The sequence below is a fragment of the Elephas maximus genome, chromosome 2, assembly GCF_024166365.1.
Source record: "Elephas maximus indicus isolate mEleMax1 chromosome 2, mEleMax1 primary haplotype, whole genome shotgun sequence".
NCBI lineage: Eukaryota > Metazoa > Chordata > Mammalia > Proboscidea > Elephantidae > Elephas > Elephas maximus.
Genome location: NC_064820.1, coordinates 87,085,246 through 87,112,826, shown reverse-complemented (window position 1 = coordinate 87,112,826; position 27,581 = coordinate 87,085,246). Strand labels below are relative to the sequence as shown.

Sequence of the window (27,581 nt, the reverse complement as noted above, 5' to 3'; positions counted from 1 at the left end):
GCTTCAAGGGGTATCTTCATTCTCAGTTTATTTATCTATAAGGTTGTGAGCGACTTTATTCTCCTTTCCGATTACTCTCCCCCTTTTAGTCCCATTTTTGGTTAGTTGTGTTACTTCTACACTGGTAAAGCATATGAAATTTACATATATTTTGGTCCATCTTATTTCCACCTTTTAGACCTAGTTCTACAATTAAATATATTCATGTTAATATTTTGGACTAGATATTACGTCAACCCTTGTCCATCATTTTGTATTACCTGAAGCTCATTCTTTAGTGGATTCCTTAAAAAGGAATATCCTTAGAACTCACATGTTCACAACTTTTGTAGCCTTTATGTTTTGCTGAAAATAAAGTCTTTGGATCATATTCTCTGGAGTATCTTAAAAATATTTTCCCCATTGTTTTCTAGCATGAAATGCTGCTGTTAGAAGTCTCATGCCAGCCTAATCTCCTGTCTTTTTAAAATAACTAGGAAATTTGTTTTCTATAAGTGCAAAAGATTTCTTTCATTATCTTTAAGGTCCAATAGTTTTATTAGGACAAGTCTTGGTATTGCCTATTCTGTGTCAATTTTCCTAAGCCCAAAATGTGTTCAATATTTAAAGTCAAGTTTTCTTTTAGTTTAGGAAAATATTTTTTGGACTATACTTTGAAATATTTGCCCTGTTTCATTAATTTAGTTTTCTTCTTCAGGAACTACAATTATATGTGTGTGTGTGTATCCACCATGCATCTGTCAGTTTGTCGTACTGTGGTGGCTTGCTGGAAGCTATGACACCCATGGTGAACAGGTTTCAGCTGAGCTTCCAGACCAAGACAGACTAGGAAGAAGGACCCAGCAGTCTACTTCTAAGAAAACTGGCCAGCGAAAACTTCACAAACAGCAGCAGAACATTGTCTGACATAATGCCAGAAGATGAGCCCCTCAGGTTAAAAGGCACTTAAAATATGACTTGAGAAAAGCTGCCTCTTCAAAGTAGAGTCAGTCTTAATGACATGGGTGGAGTAAAACTTTTGGAACCTTCACTTGCTGATGTGACATGACTCAAAATGAGAATAAACAGCTGCAAACATCTATTAATATCAGTACATGCAGTGTACAAAGTAAGAATTCAGGAAAATTGAAAGTCATCAAAAATTAAATGGATGACATAAAAATCAATATCCTACTAGTAAGCTGAAATGCACTAATATTGTCCATTTTGAACCAGACAATCATATTGTCTACTATGCCAGTAATGACAGATTGAAGAGCAATGGCATTGCATTCATCATCCAGAAGAACATTTCAAGATCTATCCCGAAGTAAAGATGTCAGTGATAGGGTAATAATATCCACATGCCTACAATGAAGACTAATTAATATGACTATGATTCAATTTACACATCAAACAAAAATGCCAAAGATGAGGAAACTGAAGATTTTTACCAACTTCTGCAGTCAGAGATTGATCAAACATGTAATCAAAAGGCATTCATAATTACTGGTAACTGGAATGCAAAAGTTGGAAATAAAGAAGAAGGATCAGAGTTGGAAAACATGGCCTTGGTGACAGAAACAACACCAGAGATTGCATGATAGAATTTTGCAAGACCAATGATTTCTTCATTACAAATACAATTTTTCAACAACATCAACAGCAACTATACACATGGACCTCACCGGATGGAAAACACAGGAATCAAATTGACTACATCTGTGGAAAAAGACAATGGAAAAGCTCAATATCATCAGTCAGAACAAGACCAGGGGCTGACTGTGGAACAAACCATCAATTGCTCATATGCAAGTTGAAATTGAAGCTGAAGAAAATTAAAACAAGTCCACAAAAGCCAAAGTATGACCTTAACTATATCCACCTGAATTTAGAGACCATCTGAAGAACAGATTTGATGCATTGAACAGTAATCACCGACTACCAGATGAGTTGTGGGAGGACATCCAGGACATCATACATAAAGAAACCAAAAGATCATTAAAAAGACAGGAAGGAAAAAAAAGACCAAAATGGATATCAGGAGAGACTCTGAAACTTGCTATTGAACGTCAAGTAGCTAAAGTGAACTGAAGAAAAGATGAAGTAAAAGAGCTGAACAGAAGATTTCAAAGGGTGGCTTGAGAAAACAAAGTATTAAAATAAAACAGGCAAAGACCTGGAGTCAGAAAAGCAAAAGGGAAGAAAATGCTCATTTATCAAGCTGAAGGAACTGAAGAAAAAATTTAAGCCTCAAGCTGCATTTTGAAGGATTCTATGCGCAAAATATCGAACAATGCAGGAAGCATCAAAAGAAGCTGGAAGGAATACACAGAGTCATAGTACCAAAAACAATTGGTAGACATTCATCCATTTCAGGAAATAGCATATGATCAAGAACCCATGGTACTGAAGGAAGAGGTCCAAGCTTCGATGAAGGGAACAGCGAAAAACAAAACCAAAAAAGTAAACCCATTGTTATCCAGTCAATCCTGACTCATAATGACCCTATAAGACAGAGTAGAACTACCCCCAAAGGGTTTCCAAGGAGCAGCTGGTCCATTTGAACTGCTGACCTTTTGGTTAGCAGTCGAGCTCTTAACCACTATGCCACCAGTGGGATAAAAAAAGGCTCCAGGAATTGACAGAATACCAATTGAGACATTTCAACAAACAGATGCACTGCTCGAGGTGCTGACTCGTCTATGTCAAGAAAGTTGGAAGACAGATACCTGACCAAGCAACTGGCTGACTGACTGACTCAGTGCCATCGAGTCGATTATGACTCATAGTGACCCTATAAGACAGAACAGAACTGCCCCACAGAGTTTCCAAGGAGCGCCTGGTGGATTCGAACCGCCAATCCTTTCGTTAGCAGTCGTAACACTTAACCACTATGCCATCAGGGTTTCCAACCAACTGGAAGGGATCCATATTTGTGCCCATTGCAAAGAAAAGTGATACAACTGAATGCAGAAATTATTGAACAATATTATCAATGTCACACGCTAGTAAAATTTTGATGAAGATACTTCAAAAATGGTTACAGCAGTACACCAACAGGGAACTGGTAGAAATTCAAGCCGAATTCAGAGAATACCAGAAAGATGTCTACCTGTGTTTTAGAGAGTATCTAAAGGCATTGGACTGTATAGATCCTAACAAATTATGCAAAACATTGCAATGAATGGGAAATCCAGAACACTTAATTGTGTTCATGAGGAACACGTACATAGACCAAGAGGCAGTCATTCCAACAGAACAAGGGGACACTGCATGCTTTAAAATCAGGAAAGAATTGTATTCTTTCACTGTACTTACTCAATCTGTGTACTGAGCAAGTAATCCTAGAAGCTGGACTACGTGAAGAAGAATGAAGCATCAGGATTGGAGGAAGACTCATTAACCTGCAACATGCAGATGACACAGCCTTGCTGGCTGAAAGTGAAGACACCTTGAAGCACTTACTGATGATGATCAAAGACCATACACAGCCTTCAGTATGAATTACATGTCAACAAAAAGAAAAAAATCCTTACAACTGGATCAATAAGCAACATCATGATAAACAGAAAAGATGGAAGTTGTAAAAAAATTCATTTTACTTGGATTGACAACCAACACCCATGGAAGCAGCAGTCAAGAAATCAAAGGATGCATTGCATTGGACAAATCAGCTGCAAAAGACTTCTTTAAAAGTGTTCAAAAGCAAAGATGTCACTTTGAGGACTAAGGTGTGCCTGGCCCAAGCCATGGTGTTTTCAATCACCTCATATGCATGCGAAACTTGGACAATGAATAAATAAAATTGAAGAAGAATTGATGCTTTTGAATTATGGTATCGGCAAAGAACATTGAAAATACCATGGACTGTCAGAAGATTGAGTCTGTCTCGGAAGAAATCAAACAGAATGTTCCTTGGAAGTGGGAACGGCTAGACTTCATCTAGCATACTTTGGACATGTGATTAGGAGGAAACAGTCCCTGGAGAAGGACATTATGCTTGATAAAGTAGAGGGTCAATGAAAAAGACTAAGACCCTTGACAGGATGGATTGACACAGTGGCTGCAACAATGGGCTCAAACGTAACAATGATTGTGAGGATGGCTCAGAACTGGGCAGTGTTTTGTTTTGGTCTTCGTTGCTGTGAGTTGCCACTAACTCAATGGAACCTAACAACAGCAACATATATATACATACATATATATATACACACACATACATATTTAAAATGCTTTTTATCTCTTTGTTAATTAACTTATTTTCCTTTCCATCTTATATTACCCTTACTGTGATTTCTAAGTTGTTTATTTCTTACTTTATTCATCTAGTATACTTTTAAATTTTCCCAATTCTTTCCTGAAATATGCCTATTTTTGTCTCACTTCTTGTTTCTTATATTCTGCTCTTTCAAACCTTTAATTATTTTCTTAATTTCTTTTAGCCCACAATAATATTGTTGTTCGGTGCTGTCAAGTCAGTTCCAACTCATTGCGACCCTATGTATTACAGAACGAAACACTAGCCGGTCCTGCACTATGATCACAATCATTCTTATGCTTGAGCCCATTGTTGCAGCCACCGTGTCAATCCACCTTGTTGAGGGTCTTCCTCTTTTCTGCTGATGCTGTACTTTACAAGCGTGATGTCCTTCTCCAGGGACTGATCCCTCCTTACAACATGTCCAAAGCATGTAAGACACAGTATCGCCATCCTTGCTTCTAAGGAGCATTCTGGTTGTATTTCTTCCAAGACACATTTGTTCGTTCTTTTGGCAGTCCATGGTATATTCTATATTCTTCGCCAACACCACAATTCAAAGGCATCAATTCTTCTTTGGTCTTCCTTATTCATTGTCCAGCTTTTGCATTCATATGCTGGGATTGAAAATACCATGGCTTGGGTCAGGCACACCTTAGTCTTCAAGGTGACATCTTTGCTTTTTAACACTTTAAAGAGGTCTTTTGCTGCAGATTTGCCCAATGCAATGCATCTTTTGATTTCTTGACTGCTGCTCCCATGGGTGTTGAGTATGGATCCAGGTAAAATGAAATCCTTGACAACTTTGATCTTTTCTCTGTTTATCATGATGTTGCTTATTGGTCTAGTTGTGAGGATTTTTGTTCTCTTTATGGTGAGGTGTAATCCACACTGAAGGCTGTGGTCTTTGACCTTTATCAGTAATTGCTTCAAGTCCTCTTCACCTTCAGCAAGTTGTGGCATCTGCATAATGCAGGTTGTTAATAAGTCTCCCATCAGTCCTGATGCCTCATCCTTCTTCCTATATAGTCCAGCTCCTCAGATTATTTACTCAGCATACAGGTTGAATAGGTATGGTGAAAGGATACAGCCCTGATGCACAACTTTCCTGACTAAACCATGCAGTATCCCCTGACTCTGTCCGAAAAGCTGCCTCTTGATCTATGTACAGGTTCCTCATGAGCACAATTAACTGTTCTGGAATTCCTATTCTTCGCAATGTTATCCGTAATTTGCTATGATCCACACAGTTGAGTGCCTTTGCACAGTCAATAAAACAGGTAAACATCCTTCTGGTATTCTCTGCTTTCAGCCATGATCCATCTGACATCAGCAATGATATCCCTCATTGCAAGTCCTCTTCTGAATCCGGCCTGAATTTCTGGCAGTTCCCTATCAATGTACTGCTGATGCCAGTTTTGAATGATCTTCAGCAAAATTTTACTTGCAGGTGGTATTAATGATATTGTTTGGTAATTTCCACATTTGGTTGGTTCATCTTTCTTGGGAATAGGTATAAATATGGATCCATTTCAGTCAGTTAGCCAGGTAGCTGTCCTCCAAATTTCTTGGCAAGACAAGTGAGCAATTCCAGCACTCCATCAGTTTGTTGAAACATCTTAATTGATGCTCCATCAATTCCTGGAGCCTTGTTTTTTGCCAAAGCCTTCAGTGCAGCTTGGACTTCTTCCTTCAGTACCATTGTTTCCTGATCATATGCTACCTCTTGAAATGGCTGAACTTCAACCAATTCTTTTTGGTATAAGGATTCTATGTATTCTTTCCATCTTCTTTTGATGATTCCTGCGTCGTGTAATATTTTCCCCATGGAATCCTTCACTACTGCACCTCGAGGCTTGAACTTTTTCTTCAGTTCTCTCAGCTTGAGAAATGCAGAGTGTGTTCTTCCCTTTTGGTTTTCTATCTCCAGCTCTTTGCACATGTCATTATAATACTTTACTTTGTCTTCTTGAGCCACTTTTTGAAATCTTCTGTTCAGTTCTTTTACTTCATCATTTCTTCCTTTTGCTTTAGCTGCTCAGTGTTCAAGAGCAAGTTTCAGAGTCTCTTCTGACATCCGTTTTGGTCTTGTCTTTCTTTCCTGTCTCTGTAGTTACTTCTTGCTTTTTTCACGTATGACGTCCTTGATGTCATCCACAACTCAGTCTTCAGTTATTAGTGCTCAATGCATCAAATCTATTCTTGAGATGGTTTCTAAATTCACGTGGGATATACTCAAGGTTGTACTTTGGCTCTTGTGGACTTGTTCTAATTTTCTTCAGTCTCAGCTTGAACTTGCATATGAGCAATTGATGTTCTTTTCCACAGTCACCCCCTGGCCTTGTTCTGACTGCTGATATTGAGCTTTTTCATCATCTCTTTCCACAGATGTAGTCGACTTAATTATTGTGTATTCCATCTGGCAAGGTCCATGTGTATAGTCGCCATTTATGTTGGTAAAAAAAGGTATTTGCAATGAAGAAGTCGTTGGCCTCTCAAAATTCTATCATGTGATCTCTGACATCATTTCTATCACCAAGGCCATATTTTCTAACTACCGATCCTTCTTCTCTGTTTCCAACTTTCACATTCCAATCTCCAGTAATTATCAATGTATCCTGAATGTATGTTCGATCAATTTCAGACAGTCAGTTTGTCCTACTGTGGGGGGTTGCATGTTGCTATGATGCTAGAAGCTACGCCACTGGTATTCAGATACCAGCAGGGTCACCCACGGTGGACAAATTTCAGCTGAGCTTCTAGACTAAAACAGACTATGAAGAAGGACCCAGCAGTCTATTTCTGAAAAAAATTAGCCAGTGAAAACCTTATAAATAGTAGGGGAACACTGTTTGATATAGCGCCGGAAGGGGAGCCCCCCCAGGTTGGAAGGCACTTAAAAGACTACTGGGGAAGAGCCGCCTCCTCAAAGTAGAGTCGACCTTAACGATGTGGATGAAGTCAGGCTCTGGGGACCTTCATTTGCTGATGTGGCACAATTCAAAATGAGAAGAATCAGCTGCAAACATCCATTAATAATCAGAACGTGGAATGTGCAAAGTATGAATCTAGGAAAATTAATTGTCGAAAACAAAATGGAATACATAAACATTGATATCTTAGGCATTAGTGAACTGAAATGGACTGGTATTGGCCATTTTGAATCAAACAATCATGTCGTCTATTATGCCAGGAATGACAACTTGAAGAAGAATGGCATTGCATTCATTGTCAAAAAGAACATATCAAAATCCATCCTGAAGTACAATGCTTTTGGTGATAGGTTAATATCCACAGGCCTAAAAGGAAGACCATTTAATTTGACTATTATTCAAATTGATGCACTATAATGTTAGAACACAATTTTTATCTATTCTTCTAAATCTTTTCTTGGAATATTTTACTACATTTACTACATTAATATTCATATATATTCAATATTCTTTGCTAACACCATAATTCAAATGTGTCAATTTTTCAGTCTTTCTTATTCATTGTCCAGCTTATCATGTATGTAAGGCGCTTGGAAATATCATAGCTTGGGTCAGGCACAGCTTAGTCATCAAAGTGACATCTTTTCTTTTGAACACTGTAAACAGGTCTTTTGCAGCCAATCTGCCCAATGTAATGCAGCATTTCTTGACTGCTGCTTCCATGGGTGCTGATTGTGGATCCAAGTAAAATGAAATCCTTGACAATTCAATATTTTCTGTTTATCATGATGTTGCTTATTGGTCCGGCTGTGAGAATTTTTGCACATGAAAGCTAGAAAATCAATAAGGAAGACCGAAGAGGAATTGTTTCCTTTGAAATATGGTGTTGGCAAAGAATACCATATATACCATGGACTACCAGAAGAACAAACAAATCTGTCTTGGAAGAAGTACAGCCAGAATGTTCCTTAGAAGTGGGGTAGTGACATATGTCTTGCTTACTTTGGACACGTTAACAGGAGGGACCAAGCCCTGGAGAAGGACATCATGCTTAGTAAAGGGTCAATGAAAGAGAAGACCTTCAACAAGACGTAGGGACACAGTGGCTGCAACAATGGGCTCAGCATAACAGAGATTGTGAAGATGGCACAGGACCAGGCAGTGTTCCATTCTGTTGTACACAGGGTCACTGTAAGTCGGAACTGACTTTACAGCACCCCACAACAATTTTCGTGTATTTTTCTTATAACAACTTTGCATGAGGCTAGAGCATATTTTGTTATTGTTGTTTTCCATGTTTAAATAAGGTAGGTTTTCTGTGCCATAAGGAGGTAACTATAAAGCTGAAAAGTGGGTAAATGATGGCCTGAAGTGGCTTTCCCAGGACCCCTCATCCATTGTTACTTTGAGGTAACAATAAAATATGGTTTTTCTGTGTAGTCATCAGTCTGTCAAAGCTAACTCTGTTCAGGAAAATTTTGCTGTCAGTTGTAGACATCTGTACTCTTTAAGGGTACTTTCTGAGATCAATTTCTGAGCCCCACCTCAACCCAAAGTATACCTCTTGGTTAAGAGCTACAGCTGCTAACCAAAAGGTCAGCAGTCTGAATCCACCAGGCTCTCCTTGAAAATTCTATGGGGCAGCTCTACTCTGTCCTATAGGGTCACTATGAGTCGGAATCAATTCGATGGCAATGGGTTTCTTTTTGGTTAGTGTTCTTGTCCTGTCCGTTTTGGTTTCTGTTCTCAGAAGTTTTCCCCAAGGGTAAATAAAGGCTCTTTTCTTCTGGAAGAGTGTCTTGTTAACTATTTCCAAGATTCTTGAAACAGTAACATTCAATTATCCTATGTCTTTGTGCACTGTTTTGCACTCATCTACAATTTAGAGCATGTGAGGAATATTTCCAGTTTTTACCAGTGGTTTTCACCCAGGTTTCTACTCAGGGTGTAGTTTTCTCCTTTTGGAGAATATTGTCCTATTGACAATATTTTATTTCCACAGCTTTTCGGATACATTGACAGCCCCCTTTTACTTTTAGCTGCTCCATCCTCACAGTTATGAATCTTACACAGTTCCTGCTACTATGGCGTATGGCCACAAATAGCTGAATTCTAGTTCTTAGTGATTTCTTGTCACCTCATTGGCTTCAATATGTTGTCAATCAGTTTTGTCTTCTTCTATTCTCTTTTTTTTTCCTTTTTTTCATAATTTTTATTGCACTTTAAGTGAAAGTTTACAAATCAAGTCAGTCTCTCACACAAAAACCCATATACACCTTGCTGAAAAAAAAAAAAAAAAAAACACTCCCAATTACTCTCCCCCAAATGAGACAGCCCACTCTCTCCCTCCACTCTCTCTTTTTGTGTCCATTTCGCCAGCTTCTAACCCCCTCCACCCTCTCATCTCCCCTCCAGGCAGGAGATGCCAACACAGTCTCAAGTGTCCGCCTGATCCAAGAAGCTCATTCCTCACCAGCATCCCTCTCCAAAGTATTGTCCAGTCCAATCCCTGTCCGAAGAGTTGGCTTCAGGAATGGTTCCTGTCCTGGGCCAACAGAAAGTCTGGGGGCCATGACCTCCAGGGTCCTTCCAGTCTCAGACCATTAAGTCTGGTCTTATGAGAATTTAGGGTCTGCATCCCACTGCTCTCCTGCTCCCTCAGGGGTTCTGTTGTGTTCCCTGTCAGGGCAGTCATTGGTTGTAGCCAGGCACCATCTAGTTCTTCTGGTCTCAGGATGATGTAGTCGCTGGTTCATGTGGCCCTTTCTGTCTTTGGGGCTCATAATCGCCTCGTGTCCTTGGTGTTCTTCATTCTCTTTTGATCCACGTGGGTTGAGACCAGTTGATGCATCTTACATGGCTGCTTGCTACCGTTTAAGAGCCCAGACGCCACTCTTCAAAGTGGGATGCAAAATGTTTTCTTAATAGATTTTAATATGACAATTGACTTAGATGTCCCCTGAAACCATGGTACCCAGACCCCTGCCTCTGCTACACTGGCCTTCAAAGCATTCAGTTTATTCAGGAAACTTCTTTGCTTTTCGTTTAGTCCAATTGTGCTGACGTCCCATGCATTGTGTGCTCTCTTTCCCTTCATCTAAAGTAGTTATCTACTAATTAGTGAATACCCCTCTCCCACCCTCCCTCCCTTCCCCCTCTCATAACCACAAAAGAATGTTTTCTTCTCAGTTTAAACTATTTCTCAAGTTCTTATACTAGTGGTCTTACACAATATTTGTCCTTTTGCAACTGACTAATTTCACTCGGCATAATGCCTTCCAGGTTCCTCCATGTTATGAAATGTTTCACCGATTAATCACTGTTCTTTATCAATGCATAGTATTCCATTGTGTGAATACACCATAATTTATTTAACCATTCATCCTTTGATGGGCACCTTGGTTGCTTCCAGCTTTTTGCTATTGTAAACAGTGCTGCAATAAACATGGGTGTGCATATATCTGTTTGCGTAAAGGCTCTTATTTCTCTAGGATATATTCCAAGGAGTGGGATTCCTGGATCGTATGGTAGTTCTATTTCTAGCTTTTTAAGGAAGTGCCGAATCGATTTCCAAACTTGTTGTACCATTTCACATTTCCAACAGCAGTGTATAAGTGTTCCAATCCCTCCACAGCCTCTCCAACATTTATTATTTTGTGTTTTTTGGATTAATGCCAGCTTTGTTGGCGTGAGAGGAAATCTCATTGTAGTTTTGATCTGCATTTCTCTAAGGGCTAATGATCGTGAACATTTCCTCATATATCTGTTAGCTACCTGAATGTCTTCTTTAGTGAAGTGTCTATTCATATCTTTTGCCCATTTTTTAATTGGGTTATTTGTCTTTTTGTAGTTGAGTTTTTGCAGTATCATGTAGATTTTAGAGATCAGGCACTGATCGGAAACGTCAAAGCTAAAAACTTTTTCCCAGTCTGTAGGTAACCTTTTTACTCTTTTGGTGAAGTCTTTGGATTAGCATAGGTGTTTGATTTTTAGGAGCTCCCAGTTATCTAGTTTTTCTTCTACATTCTTTATAATGTTTTGTATACTGTTTATGCCATGTATTAGGGCTCCTAACATTGTCCCTATTTTTTCATCCATAATCTTTATCATTTTAGATTTTATATTTAGGTCTTTGATCCATTTTGAGCTCGTTTTTGTGCATGGAGTGAGGTATGGGTCTTGTTTCATTTTTTTGCAGATGGACATCCAGTTATGCCAGCACCATTTGTTAAAAAGACTGTCTTTTCCCCATTTAACTGTTTTGGGGCCTTTGTCAAATATCAACAGCTCATATGCGGATGGGTTTATGTCTGGATTCTCAATTCTGTTCCATTAGTCCATGTATCTGTTGTTGTACCAGTACCAGGCTGTTTTGACTACTGTGGCGGTATAATAGGTTCTAAAATCAGGTAAAGTAAGGCCTCCCACTTTGTTCTTCTTTTTCAGTACTGCCTTATTTATCCGGAGCCTCTTTACCTTCCATATGAAATTGGGGATTTGTTTCTCCATGTCATTAAAGAATGTCGTTGGGATGTGGATCAGAATTGCATTAACTGTATACATCACTTTTGTAAGAATAGACATTTTTATAACGTTAAGTCTTCCTGTCCACGAGCAAGGTATGTTCTTCCACTTACGTAAGTCTCTTTTGGTTTCTTGCAGAAGTGTACTGTAGTTTTCTTTATATAAGTCTTGTACATCTCTGGTAAGATTTATTCCTAAGTATTTTATCTTCTTGGGGGCTACTGTAAATGGCATTGATTTGGTTATTTCCTCTTCTATGTTCTTTTTGTTGGTGTACAGGAATCCAATTGACTTCTGTATGTTTATTTTGTATCCCGATACTCTGCTGAACTCTTCTATTAGTTTCAGTAGTTTTCTGGAGGATTCCTCAGAGTTTTCTGTGTGTAAGATCATGTCATCTGCAAATAGAGATACTTTTACTTCTTCCTTGCCAATCTGGATGCCCTTTATTTCTTTATCTAGCCTAAATGCTCTGGCTAGGACTTCCAGCACAATGTTGAATAAGAGTGGTGATAAAGGGCATCCTTGTCTGGTTCCCGATCTCAATGGAAATGTTTTCAGGCTCTCTACGTTTAGGGTGATGTTGGCTCTTGGCTTTGTATAAATGCCCTTTATTATGTTGAGAAATTTTCCTTCTACTTCTATTTTGCTGAGAGTTTTTATCATGAATGAGTGTTAAACGTTGTCAAATGCCTTTTCTACATCAATTGATAAAATCATGTGATTCTTGTCTTTCATTTTATTTATATGGTGGATTACATTGTTTTTCTAATGTTGAACGATCCCTGCATACCTGGTATGAATCCCACTTGGTCATGGTGAATTATTTTTTTGATATGTTGTTGAATTCTATTGGCTAGAATTTTGTTGAGGATTTTTGCACTACATTCATGAGGGATATAGGTCTATAATTTTCTTTTCTTGTGGTATCTTTGGAAACCTTGGTGGCGTAGTGGTTAGGTGCTAAGTAAGGCTCTTAACCAAGAGGTCGGCAGTTTGAATTCGCCAGGCGCTCCTTGGAAACTCTACAGGGCAGTTCTACTCTGTCTTACAGGGTCGCTATGGGTCAGAATCGACTCTACGGCAGTGGTTTAGTGGGTGGGTGGTGTCTTTACCTGGTTTTGGTATCAGGGACATGGCTTCACAGAATGAGTTTGGTAGTATTCTATCCTTTTCTATTCTCTGAAATACCTTTCGTAGTAGTGGTGTTAACTCTTCTCTGAAAGTGTGGTAGAACTCTGCAGTGAAGCTGTCCAGACCAGGGCTTTCCTCCACTGGGAGTTTTTTGATTACCTTTTCAATCTCTTCTTTTGTTATGGGTCTATTTAGTTGTTCTACCACTGTTTGTGTTAGTTTAGGTAGGTAGTGTGTTTCTAGGAATTCATCCATTTCTTCTAGGTTTTCAAATTTGTTTGAGTATAGTTTTTCATAGCAATCTGATATGATTCTTTTAGTTTCAGTTGGGTCTGTTATAATGTTGCCCCTCTCATTTCTTATTCAGGTTATTTGCTTCCTCTCTTGTTTTTCTTTTGCCAGTTTGGCCAGTGGTTTATCAATTCTGTTGAGTTTTTCAAAAAACCAGATTTTGGTCTTGTCAATTCTTTCAATTGTTTTTCTGTTTTCTATTTCATTTAGTTCAGCTCTCATTTTTAGTATTTGTTTTCTTCTGGCGCCTGTGGGTTTCTTTTGTTGCTCTCTGTCTATTTGTTCAAGTTGTAGGGATAATTCTTTGATTTTGGCCCTTTCTTCTTTTTGGATGTGTGCATCTATTGATATAAATTGGCCCCTGAGCACTGCTTTTGCTGTGTCCCAAAGATTCTGATAGGAAGTGTTTTCATTCTCATTGGATTCTTTGAATTTCTTTATTCCATCCTTAATGTCTTCTATAATCCAGTCTTTTTTGAGCAGGGTATTGTTCAGTTTCCAAGTGTTTGATTTCTTTTCCTGTTATTGATTTTCACTTTCATGGCCTTATGGTCAGAGAAGGTGCTTTGTAATATTTCAATGTTTTGGATTCTGCTAAAGCTTGCTTTATGACCTAATACGTGGTCTATTCTAGAGAATGTTCCATGTGCACTAGAAAAGAAAGTATACTTGGTTGCTGTTGGATGGAGTGTTCTGTGTATGTCTATGAGGTCAAATTGGTTGGTTGTGGCATTCAGATCTTCCATGTCTTTACTGAGTTTCTTTCCAGATGTTCTGTCCTTCACCAAAAGTGGTGTGTTGAAGTCTCCTACTATTATTGTGGAGCTGTCTATCTCACTTTTCAACGCTGATAGACTTTGTTTTATGTATCTTGCAGCCCTGTCATCGGGTGCATAAATAATTAACATGGTTATATCTTCTTGGTGTATTGTCCCATTAATCATTATATAGTGTCCTTCCTTATCCTTTCTGATGGATTTAACTTTAAAGTCTATTTTGTCAGAAATTAATATTGCCACTCCTGCTCTTTTCTGATTGTTGTTTGCTTGGTATATTTTTTTCCATCCTTTGAGTTTTAGTTTATTTGTGTCTCTAAGTCTATGGTGTGTATCTGTAGGCAGCATGTAGACGGATGTTGTTTTTTAATCCATTCTGCCACTCTCTGTCTCTTTATTGGTGCGTTTGGATAGGTATGAATTTAGTGCTATCATTTTGATGTCTTTTTTTGTGTGTTGACAGTTTCCTTTTCCCACTTGATTTTATGTGCTGAGTAGATTTTCTTTATATATTGTCCTTGCCTCATATTTGTTGTTGTTGATTTTGTTTCTGCTATGTCTGTATTTTTCCCTTGTATTTTATTTTGATGAGTAGGATAGTTTCTCTCCTTTGTGGTTACCTTATTATTTATCCCTATTTTTCTAAATTTAAAATTAACTTTTATTTCTTTGTATCGCCATATCTTCCTCTCCATATGAAAGGTGTATAATTACATTTCTTAGTCCCTCTTTATTATTTTAACGTTGTCTTCTTTTATATAATAACATCGCCATTACCCTGTGTTGGGCTTTTTTTTTTTTTTTTGGATTTCCCTGTCTGAGTTGACTTCTGGTTGCTCTGCCCAGTGTTCTTGTCTTGGGTTCATACCCAATATTATTGATTTTCTAACCAAAGAACTCCCTTTAGTATTTCCTGTAGTCTTGGTTTGGTTTTTACAAATTCCCTCAACTTGTGCTTTTCTGGAAATGTCTTAATTTCACCTTCATATTTAAGAGACAGTTTTGCTGGATATATGATTCTTGGCAGGCAATTTTTTTCCTTCAATTTTTTAAATATGTCATCGCATTGCCTTCTTGCCTGAATGGTTTCTGCCAAGTAGTCTGAGCTTATTTTTATTGGCTCTCCTTTGTAGATGACTTTTCTTTTATCCCTCGCTGCTCTTATAATTGTCTCCTTACCTTTGGTTTTGGCAAGCTTAATTATAATATATCTTGGTGACTTTCTTTTAAGATCCGCCTTATGTGGAGTTCGATGAGCATCTTGGATAGATATCTTCTCATCTTTCACAATATCAGAGAAGTTTTCTGCCAACAAATCTTCAACAATTTTCTCTGTATTTTCTGTTATCCCTCCCTGTTCTGGTACTCCAATCACTCATAGGTTATTTCTCTTGATAGAGTCCCACGTGATTCTTAAGGTTTCTTCATTTTTTTTTTTAATTCTTTTACCTGATTTTTCTTCAAATATATTAGTACTAAGTGATTTAGCTTTGAGTTCAGAAATTCTAGCCTATACTTGCTCAATTCTGCTCCTCTGACTTTCTATTGAGTTGTCTACTTCTGTAATTTTATTGTTAATCTTCTGAGTTTCTGATTGCTGTCTGTCTATGGATTTTTCCAGCTTATTAAACTTTTCATTATGTTCCTGAATAATCTTTCTGATTTCTTCAGTTGCTTTATCTGTGTGTTCCTTGGCTTGTTCTGCGTATTGCCTCATTTCCCTCCTGATCTCTTGAAGGGTTCTGCATATTAAACTTTTGTATTCTGCATCTGGTAATTCCAGGAATGCACTTTCATCTAGAAGATCCCTGGATTCTTTGTTTTCAGTGCCTGTTGAGGTGATTATGGTCTGTTTCTTTATGTGACTTGATGTTCACTGTTGTCTCCGAACAATCTGTAAATTATTGTATTAGTTTATGCTTGCTTACTGTGTCGTAGCTGCTTGCTTTGTTTTGTTTTGGTATACCCGTATGGGTTGCTTGAGTGAGCTAGCTTGATTATTTTCGCCTTTGGAGCTCTGGTGTCCTGTCCCCAGCTGGCTACAGCTGTTATCAGGTATATCAGTCTAGGAGTCCATTCAGTTTTCTTGTATGAATTCAGCTCAGGTTTCCAGGTAGCTGATTTCAAGTGTGTGGTACAGGCTCTGTCCTACAGTCTTAGAGGGGCAGGGGTGATTGGCGTATATACCAGTATCTGATTGTAGCAGAGGGTCATGCTCTGAACAAGGCAGGGGGCTGAGAACCGACCCCCAAGTGCCTCTGAGGAAAACGCGTCTCTGTTCCCTAGAACATGCTGGTGGGTGGGTTCTGCAGAGGGACCATGGGCACACAAAGTTTTTGGTTGTAAGGACTGGGAGGTACCAGTTATCTTTGGACCCTTGTCGTGAGTGGCTGGGTGACCTGAGTGGAGCTACCAGTCCTTAGGTCCCTGATGTGGGTAGGTGACAACCTTGTTTAATAGGCAAAGCAATGTCAAACATCAAACACCCACCTCTCCACTGCACAGCTGAAATGGCTGGAGTCTGCCAACAAGGGCCTATTCTCCCAAAATAGGCCCACACGGGTCCATGCAGAAGGGAAAGGTGCTCAAGGTCCACAGATGGTTTATGCCTGGACAGGAGCTGCTTCTGTCCTGAGCTCCCCTGGTTAATGGAGCTAGCAAATTATCTTTTCCCCCTAGTTGCAAATTTTTTCCTTCTCCAAGGCCGGGAGGATGGCTCTAGGTGCTCACCAGGGTCTATCTCAGGCCCAGGGATTCAGCCACCGAAGCCGGCTTGGGGGTGGCGGTGGTAAAATATGCGCAAGTACTTAGCTTTTGCCGGGAGCGCACCGTTCTCCTCAGGTTCCGGAGGTGTGAGTAGGCTGTGCAGCTGGCTGCTCCTCCCTGAGGAAACTGCAGTCAAACGCTAGTACCAGCCTGCTGCCGCCGCCGCCGCCACCCCTCCAGGAATGGTGCCTGAGGGCTCCCCGCGATTCAGGTCTGGTAACTCCTCTCCACTTCTGAACAGCCTCTTCCTTCCCCTGCCCCTCAGTTCATTGTCTAAGCTTGCCTTTGATGCTCAGGGCTCCCAGCTTGTCACAAACATACTCGTTTCACTTGTTTTTTCCAGTCTTTGTTGTAAAGAGGGCTCGACTGAAGCGTCTGTCTATTCCACCATCTTGGCTCCACCTCTGATATGTTTCCTTCTTCTATTCTTTTTGTTGTTGTTTTGTTTTTATGCGGAGTTTGGGGAAGATTCAAAATCCATACTGCTACCATGATCATGCCACTGAAAGTTTTCCTCATTTACTTAAAATGGTTCTTTTTAAAGGAATTATTAAACTTGAAGAATAATTTTGCTTGTGTTTAGTTGTTTTGACAATCATTGTTATTACCATAAGCATACTAATAATTTTTCTAAATTCTGATTTATTTTTAAATTTTAGATTTTTCTAAGAATTATCGATCTTGCAGTTTAATTTTGCCTCTATTTAGTTGTTATAATAGTCACAGTTTTTATCATATATATTCTGGTAAGGTTGTTAATCTCTTCCACTGGGAAATGCAACTATGCCTTAAGCTTCCTGATTCAGACCACATGATTAAGATATCATGGTATATATATTATGACAGCATATAACATTACAGATTGTTTTAAGATCAATAAATTTGTTTACATAAAATTTTAAACTTTTGTATGCAAAATGTAAATAAGCTGAGAAAAATATTTGCAACATATATGACAGGTAAAAGATTCATATCCACAGAGTAAGAAGAGAATTTATAAATTTCTAAGAAAAAATGCCCCAATAGAAGTAAAACAAAGGACTTGAATAGGTACTTTACAAAAAGGGAACAAAAATGATAAATAAAGATGTAAAAATGTGTTGAACTTCCCAAATCATTAAAAAATGAAAACTGAAACAAGATGTCATTTTTTTTTTTTACTTATCAGGCTGGTAAACATTAAAAAGACTTAAAAAAAAAAAAACAGTGTTGGCAAGTTTGTGGATAAACTGACAAACACGTGCACTATTGTTGGTGATACAAGGTTGTGCAGCCAGTCTGGATAACAGACAATATATATAACACTCAAAAAAGTAAGACTTGAGGGATACTTTCTTAACATGATAAAATATATATATACTTCAGTCCTAACCCATTGCCATCAAGCGACTCTGACTCACAGCAGACCCTATAGGACAGAGTAGAACTGCCCCATAGGGTTTCCAAGGAGCAGCTGGTGGATTTGAACTGCCAACTTTTTTGGTTAGGCACTGAACACTTAACCACTGCACCACCAAGGCTCCTAGAGGAATTATATTACTTAATTGAGAAACACTAGAGGCATTTCCATTAAGATTAGGAATAAGGCAAGGATGTCCACTATCTTCAATACTATTTACCACTGTACTAGTGATAAATGCCAATGCAATCGGACAGGAGAAATCAATTAGAGGAATAAGAATTGGTAAAGAGAGAGTGAAAATATGTACAAGTATATGATAGTATATGTACAAATACAAAAACCAAAAAAAACAAACCTACTGCCATCGAGTCGATTATGACTTGTAGCAACTTTAGTGATATCCGCCAATACAATCGGACAGGAGAAATCAATTAGAGGAATAAGAATTGGTAAAGAGGGAGTGAAAATATGTACAAGTATATGATAGTATATGTACAAATACAAAAACCAAAAAAAAACAAACCTACTGCCATCGAGTCGATTATGACTTGTAGCAACCCTAGAGGACATAGTAGAACTGCCCCGTAGAGTTTCCAAGGAGCGCCTGGTGGATTCAAACTGCCAACCTTTTGGCTAGCAGCTGTAGCACTTAACCACCACGCCACCAGGGTTTCCATGTACAAGTATACGATAGTACATTTAGAAAAATCCCCAAGATTCAATGATAAAAGTAACTTAAACAATAAAAAATTCAGTAAGATAATAGGATGTAAAATTAACATACTGAAATCAATAGCCTTCATATACGAAAACAATAACCAGTTAGATGACATAACAGTAAAGAAAAATCCCATTTACGATAGCAACAAAAAAATTAAATACTTAGAAACAAATTGAACAAGAAATGCATGAAACTTATTAAGGAAAACTTTAAAACACTCCTGAAAGACATGAAAGTAGACATGAACAAATGGAAAGACGTCCTTTGTTCTGGGACAGGACAACTCAACAATATAAAGGTGTCAGTTCTCCCTAAGTTATTTACAGACAAGTTTTGTTTTTTTTTTTACAAAAGTTCATACGGAAAAACAAACATGCAAGAACAGCCAGAAAAACACTAAAAAGGAAAAACTACAAGAGAAGACTAACTCTCCCAGACATTAAAATATACCATAAAGCCTCTATAATTAAAACAGTGTGACACTGACTCATAAATAGACAAAGAGACCTGTAGAACAGAATAGACATTCCAGAAATAAATCACATACATATAGAAGTTTAATATATGATAAAAGTACATCTCAAATCACCGGGGCAAAGACGGACTTTTTAATAAAGATGGAATTGGGGCAACCAAGTAGTCATTTTAAAAAAGATGAAATTATATCCGTAATTCACATTACACAAAAGATCAAACTCAAAATGATCAGGAATCTAAACGGAAGAAAAAAAAAAAAAAAAGCCATACAAGTACTAGAACACATGGGTGAATTCCTATTTAATTTCAGTGAAAGGAAAGATTTTCTAACTATGACTCAAAATCCAGAGGCAATAAATGAAAGACTGATAAATTTAACTACATAAAAATATTTTTTATAAAACATTGTAAAGCAAAAAACACCATGAGAGAAATGAAAAATATATATATTCAATAATTCTATATATAGCATATAATTCACATTTTACATATATATCATGTATATGTGGAAACCCTGGTGGTGTAGTGGTTAAGTGCTACGGCTGCTAACTCAAGGGTTGGCAGTTCGAATCCTCCAGGTGCTCCTTGGAAACTCTATGGGGCAGTTCTACTCTGTCCTACAGGGTCGCTATGAGTCAGAATCGACTCGACGGCACTGGGGTTCTGGGTTATCATGTATATGTATATATGTAAATACAGTTAATACAGAAAAATGTTAATAGATTTTTTGCTTTTGAGTATTTTCTTCTTTACAATGTTGGGTATTTGCCTAATTTGCTACAATGCTATGTAACACGTACTATGACAGGCACTTTAAATGAACAACCATGTGATAATAAAAATAATAACAATCATTGCTATTTCTTGAGAAAAGTACATATTAAGCTTTGAGCTAAGCATAGTTTGCATATACTGACTCTTCAAAACAGCTCTTACCCCTGCAGTTAAACAGAATAAGGTGAATTCTTCTAAATCAGTGTTATGTCAGTGGAGCTAGAAGCCATTGGTATCTAGGCAAGATAATTCTCTCTGTTCCTCCGTATGCAACATTTCCAACCCCTTAAGGTTCTAATAGGGCAACAAGTTAGGTGGACAGCCTTTTCCACTGGGTAGGGGGCATATCTGGCAAGAACAGTGGAACTCATGGTTAGGTCTTTGGAGCTCTGTGAAGCTCAGAGCTTAAGTTAGGGCAGCACTTGAAATTTTAAGCCTTACAATATAATAATCACGCAATTTATTATGGGTCATTCTACGCCCAATGCAATAATATCAAAATCAGGCTCAAGACCAAGAGACCTGCTATCACAAGTACTTGATATTTTCTGTTGTTGTTGTTGTTGTTAGTTGTCCGTGAGTCAATTCTAACTTATGAAGACTCCATGCAAGTAGAGTAGAACTGCTCCGCAGGGTTTTCAAGGCTGTAATCTTTCAGAATCAGATCACCAGGGCTATCTTCTGAGGCTCCTTTAGGTGGGTTTGAACTGCCAACCTTTCAGCTAGTAGATAAGTGTACCACCCAGGGAGCCTTGACATTTTCTAGTCAATGCATAAAAAAAAGAAATATTGCAAAGAACACAATAGAAAAACTCTTCATTTGTAGGTGATATCACTATACCTAGTAGACCCAAGAGAAACCATTGAGACACTATGAAAACTAATAGAAGAATTCAGTAAGGTAGCTGTCTCAGTTATCCAGTGCTGCTGTAACAGAAATACCACAAGTGATGTCTTTAATAAAGAGAAATTTATTCTCTCACAGTCTAGGAGGCTAGAAGTCTGAATTCAGGGTGCCAGCTGCAAGGTAAGGCTTTCTCTCTCTTCAGCTCTGGGGGAAGGTCCTTGTCATCAATCTTCCCCTGTCTAGGAGCTTCTCAGCCTAGGGACCCCGGACCCAAATGACGCATTCCCCTCTGGGTTCTTCTTTCTTGATTGTATGCAGTCCCTACCCTCTCTGCTCAATTCTTTCTTTTATGTCTCAAAAGAGATTGACTAAAGATATAACCTAATCCTGTAAATTGAATCTTGCCTCATTAATATAAATGCCTCTAATCCTGTCTCATTAATATCATAAAGGTTAGAACTTACAATACACAGGATAATTACATCAGATCACAAAATGGTGGCCAACCACACAATACTGGGAATCATGGCCTAGACAAGTTGACACACATTTTGGGGGGACACAATTCAATCCAAAACAGTAACTGAACGGTTATACAACTAATATACAAAAATTAACCATTCTTTTATATATCAGCAATAATTACAGAAGAAATAGGATAAATGAAAATTCCAAACAAAATAATAAAATACCCAGGAACAAAATAAAAGGTACTAGGAAGGTCTTGTTATCCTAGACCAGGAGACTCCCTAGGGGCTGGTAGATTTATCCAGTCACTAACTTGGACAGCAGGACTAGAGTCTACCATGAGAAACTAACCCTATACCTCTGAACCAGCCCACAAACCACCCTCACTAACCTTACTTAGCCAGAAGGTGACCCAAAAGGAAGTGACATTCTGAACTTGATCAAAACCTGCATCTTACTGTCCTAGTTCTGAATCATAGGAATCAGGTCAGAACTGTTGAAATCTCTCAGAATGCATTTAGGAAACAGAACCAATCAGCACAGAATTGGGGTTCATCACTCTTTCAGGAATCAGATAAAATGTCAAGTAGAGAAAACTTAGTTATTCTCTAAGAAAGGGATTTCAAGGAACCCTTAAAAAGCTTTTGGCAGAGAAACCTACTAATTCTATGTGTGGAAATAAAAGAGTACAGGCTTTTCACATTATTATCACACACACAAAAAAAAAAACCAAACCCAGTGCCATCAAGTCAATTCCAACCCATAGCAACCCTATAGGACAGAGTAGAACTGCCCCATAGTTTCCAAGGAGTGCCTGGCGGATTCAAACTGCCGACCCCTTGGTGAGCAGCCTTAGCATTTAACACTACGCCACCAGGGTTTCCTACATTATTATTACTGAATAGAAAAAAATGTTTTGGAATGGATTTACATTATTAAGATATTCCCAGTTAATACAGTCTTCAATATTTTCAGAATTTCTGATTGTTTGGCTTCAGGATTATCTTTTCACTCTCTGGACAAAAGTAGTTTCCTAAGAAAATTAGCAGTGTAAACAAACGGCTTGAAGCACCACAGAAGCATCTGTTTACATTCTGATAATTAATATGCTAAGCATTCTTATCTATTAAATTAAAACAGGTCACCTAAGGACTTTTCTAGATAATTCTTCATTAGTCTAATTATAATGAGTATATATAGCTGAAGTAATAAAACAGACATCTGTTTTAAAACATTCCTCAAATTAGACCTTTTACTAAATCAAACTAACTTTCATACATTAGTTTCAATTACTGAGGTTTTACATAGCAAAAACAAACAACAAAAATCACCAAAACCTCCATTTAAATAAAGAAATAAAAATTTCTGTTCTTACCTTTGAAGTTTTCCATTCCCAACCATCACTTATCTGCTGTGAATGCTTAATGAATTCCAAACAATAATACTGAAATGTTTTTTCACTAAAGAACTCATCTTCTTCCATGTTAAATGATAACTGCAATGTAAAAACCAAGTATTAATATTAGCTGTGGAATGAATACTGAAAGGAATTCTTATTTGCTTATGTCCTTTAACAAACCGAAATTTGGGATCTAGAAGGGAAAACTACCTCAGCGCCATTCGAAAAATTGTTTTGTTTCCATCTTTCTCACCCCATGCATTTTTCTATCAGGAACAAAATGTTATCAATCTCAATGCCAGAAAACCCTAGACTTGTAACAATTGCACACCTATGGTTTTTATAATGACAAGGGTAATGTCAAATACAAAATAAATCCTTACTGTTTTTTTTTTTCCAGTTATAAAAATCGTGTTTGACCCCAGAAGTCATAGTCCCCAGACCTTCTATTAGCCCAAGATAGGAGCCATTCCCGAAGCCAACTCTTCAGACAGGAATTGGACTGGACTATAAGACAGAAAATGATACTGGTGAGGAGGGGGTTCTTGGATCAAGTAGACACATGAGACTATATGGGCAGGTCCTGTCCGGAGGGCAGAGGAGGATAGAAGCTGGCTTAATGGACACAGAAATACAGGGTGGAGAGAAGGAGCGTGCTACCTCATTAAGGGGAGAGCAACCAGAAGTATATAGCAAGGTGTATATAAGGTTTTGTATGTGAGACTGACTTGATTTGTAAACTTTCTCTTAAAGCACAGTAAAAATATTTTTAAAGAAATCATGTTTGAAAACTTCCAACAGATTTCATTAAACTAGAATTTCTTGTATATCACCTATATTTTAAAATACACAAGTTATTTGAGTAAGAAAAAATTAAGAATCTGTCTTAGAACAGAATTTTTAGATTGCTGAAACTAAAAATCAAATAATAGCTATCATTTGTGGAGCATACAGAGTTTCAATAACTTGCCCAAAGCCTTTACACGGAAATATATTGCCTCTGTTCTATGTTCAAAGGGACACATTTATTAACTCTTTGTTACAGCTCCTAGTTCTGCTTTGACTGTAGTCAGTTCTCTGTTAAATGCTTGGAGGAATATGAGTCTTTGGTGTGTTGACTGCAGTGCCTATCAATAGTTGATACATCGCTGAATACCCTGAAATCAGTAGAGTGCTATAATTTTTTTCCCTAACATATCAGTTGCTATACTTTTTCTTCATGAAATGTTACAACTAATTTTTTTAATAAAAAAAGGAAAGGATATTTAGAAACACAAACAACTGCACATTCTTGGTATTTAATTCTTAATAAAAGTGACACTCTGATATTTAAGAATTCAGTGGTGTGAGTTTGTTTGTTTGTTTGTTGTCTTTAACAGATTTCCTGGAGGGCTTCGGCACTCTGGATAGTTTAAAAATTATATCAAATATACTAATTAGATTGTCTAGTCTGGTGCTTCCAGAGGTACTAAAATACAGATTTTATCAAAGAGAGGTTATAAATATGATGACAGACACAAAATCTCAGAGACTTTCCCCTCCCCCCATTACCAATGGGATCCAATAGATCCTTAGCCCTCTTCCTCAAAGCCTCCTCAATCAGATATGCTTTGACATCCTCCTGCCCTATGAATATACCTAATATATTATCCCCATTTACTGACCTATTTTTAGTGTGATTTTTTATTGTTGCCTTACAGGGACTGTGTCTGCTAATTCTTTTTTAAGTGTCCCTAAGTGAAAAAGGAAACCCTGGTGGCATAGTGGTTAACTGCTACAGCTGCTAACCAAAAGTTCGGCCATTCGAATCCACCAGGCACTCCTTGGAAACTCTATGGGGTGATTCTACTCTGTCCTATAGGGTCGCTATGAGTCGGAATTGACTCAACGGCAACAGCTCAACAGGTAAACGAAGAAACTGAAGATTTTTACCAACTTCTGCAGTCTGAAATTGATGGAACATGCAATCAGGATGCACTAATAGTTATTAGTGATTGGAATGAGAAAGTTGGAAACAAAGAAGAAGGATTAGTAGTAGAAAAATATGGCCTCGGTGATAGAAACGATGCCAGATATGGCATGATTGAATTTCGCAAGACCAACGACTTTTTCATTGAAATACCTTTTTTCACCGACGTAAATGGCTACTATACACATGGACCTCACCAAATGGAATAAACAGGAATCGAATCGACTACATCTGTGGAAAGAGATGAAGGAAAAGCTCAGTATCAGTCAGAAAAAGGCCAGGGGCCGCCGACTGCAGATCAGATCAGCAATTACGCGTATGCAAGTCCAAGTTGAAACTGAAGAAAATTAGGACAAGTCAACAAGAGCCAAAGTACGACCTTGAATATATCCCACCTGAATTTAGAAACCACCTCAAGAATAGATTTGATGTATTGAATACTAATGACCGAAAACCAGACAAGTTGTGGAACGACATCAAGGACATCATAAATGAAGAAAGCAGAGGTCATTAAAAAGACAGGAGAGAAAGAAAAGACCTAAGTGGATGTCAGAAGAGACTCCGAAACTTGCTCTTGAAAGTCGAGTAGCTAAAGCAAAAGGAAAAAGTGATGAAGTAAAAGAGCTGAACAGAAGATTTCAAAGGGCAGCTCAGGAAGACAAAGTAAAGTATTATGATGACATGTGCAAAGACCTAGAGATAGAAAAGCAAAAGAGAAGAATATGCTCTTCATTTCTCAAGCTGAAAGAACTGAAGAAAAAATTCAAAGCTCAAGTTGCAATATTGAAGGATTCTACGGTGAAAATATTAAATGACGCAGGAAGCATCAAAAGAAGATGGAAGGAATACACAGAGTCACTATACCAAAAAGAATTGGTCAACAGTCAACCATTTCAGGAGACAACATATGATCAGGAACTGATGGTACTGAAGGAAAAAGTCCAAGCTGCACTGAAAGCTCCAGGAATTGACCGAATACCAATTGAGATGTTTCAACAATCGCATACAGCGCCAGAACTGCTCACACGTCTATGCCAAGAAATGTGGAAGACAGCTACCCGGCCAAAAGACTGAAAAGAGATCTATATTTATACCTATTCCCAAGAAAGGTGATCCAACCAAAGCAGAAATTATCCAACAATATCATTAATATCACATGCAAGCAAAATTTTACTTGGATCCACAATCAATACCCATGAAAGCAGCAGTCAAGAAATCAAAAGACTCATTTCATTGGACAAATCGGCTACAAAAGACCTCTTCAAGGTGTTGAAAAGCAAAGATGTCACCTTGAGGACTGAAGTGCACCTGACCCAAGCGACAGTGTTTTCAATCACCTCCTATGCGTGGGAAAGCTGTACAATGAATAACGAAAATCAAAGAAGATTTGACGCCTTTGAATTGTGGTGTTGGAGAATATTGAATATACCATGGACTGCCAAAAGAATAAATAAGTCTGTCTTGGAAGACGTACAGCCAGAATGCTCCTTAGAAGCAAGGATGGCGAAACTACTTCTCACATACTTTGGACATGTTATCAGGAGGGATCTATCAACTGGAAAAGGACATCATGCTTAGTAAAGTAGAGGGTCAGTGAAAAAGCAGAAGACACTCAATGAGATGGATTGTCATAGTGACTGCAACAATGAGCACAAGCATGGCAACGACTGTGAGGATGGTGCAGGACCAGAGGTATTTCATTCTGTTGTGCATAGGGTCATTACGAGTCGGAATCAACTTAATGGCACCTAACAACAACAACAACAAAATGGAGCTCAGGTTGCACAGTGGTTAAGAACTCAGCTGCTAACCAAAGGTCAGCAGTTCAAATCCACCAGTCACTCCTTATAAACCTTACTGGGCAGTTCTAGATGGCAACAGGTTTTTTTGTTTGTTTTAAGTTTGGTACACCAGGAAGGAGGCTCAGTTAGGCACTTCTGCTTGAGTTTTCCTTCACTTTAATCCTGTATCCTCTTCCAAGGAGTTTATAAGTATCAACAAGAAGTCAATCTCGGACTCCAATTTTATTAGCCTCTGCCACACAGGCTCACCATGAGTCAGAATCAACTCAACTGCAAGTGGTTTGGTTTTTGCTTTGGCCTTTTTTTTTCTAGGGGAGTCCTTTCTGCCAAGCTTTATCCTTTCCCTAACCTGCACTCTCTTTTCAAAGAAAAAAAAAACACTACTGAAAACTAAGCCCATCGCGGGATGCCTCATAGTGCTGTGTTCACGAAAATAAGTGGGGCTAAATGACCCCACGGCAAATGGTCCTTTAAGATATTTGCATTCAGCATTGCTATTTTCCTTCGATTTATCTCAACTTTGGTCTCCTGGAACCCCCTACTAAGGTGGTTCATAAAGTAAATGTACATTTGTAACTTTCTTCTCAATTCAGCTATAAATGGAAATCTGGGCTTTGTTCAATGGTTTTCACAAAAGACAGCTTCATTCAAACATTGCATCAATGAATAGTATCATAATGAACATTGGAGTTTCCTATACAGGAAAAGATATTAAACTCTCTCTTTAAAATTTATGGAAAGGATAAATGGGTAGAAATGGAATAAATAAGGTACTGCTTATCATTCTTGAATATTAACTGTAGCCATAATAAAGTATATTTGCAGTCACTGATTCGAGCGGTTTTTATATACCATCTTCATCCCAAGCAGCTGCCAGAGTCCTCTCAAGGGGCGTATTTCAACAGCCTGCTCCGTCAAGTTAAATTGCCCGAGAGGTATGTAAATGGTATTAAGCACCAATTTACTTCTAGCAGAGACTTTGGCACATAATGGGCACATAATAGATATTTGCTCAAGAATGAATGGATGGATTAATTAATTTAATATTTTTTAATTCA

At 38.1% G+C, this 27,581-nt stretch overlaps 1 protein-coding gene across 9 annotated transcripts in view; it reads right to left on the bottom strand.

The window, feature by feature from the left end:
* ATG10 (autophagy related 10) overlaps positions 1 to 27,581 on the bottom strand; it is a 421,428-nt gene that overhangs the window by 373,466 nt on the left and 20,381 nt on the right. For 7 of the 9 annotated variants that reach the window (XM_049867036.1, XM_049867061.1, XM_049867030.1 and 4 more), the window contains exon 2: positions 22,729 to 22,848. In XM_049867036.1, coding sequence (XP_049722993.1) covers positions 22,729 to 22,836 — 108 coding nt within the window. In that variant the 5' untranslated portion in view covers positions 22,837 to 22,848. Of the gene's footprint in view, positions 1 to 22,728; positions 22,849 to 24,874; positions 24,955 to 27,581 lie in introns of those variants that run through there. The other 2 variants (XM_049867045.1, XM_049867082.1) reach the window with 2 other exon arrangements.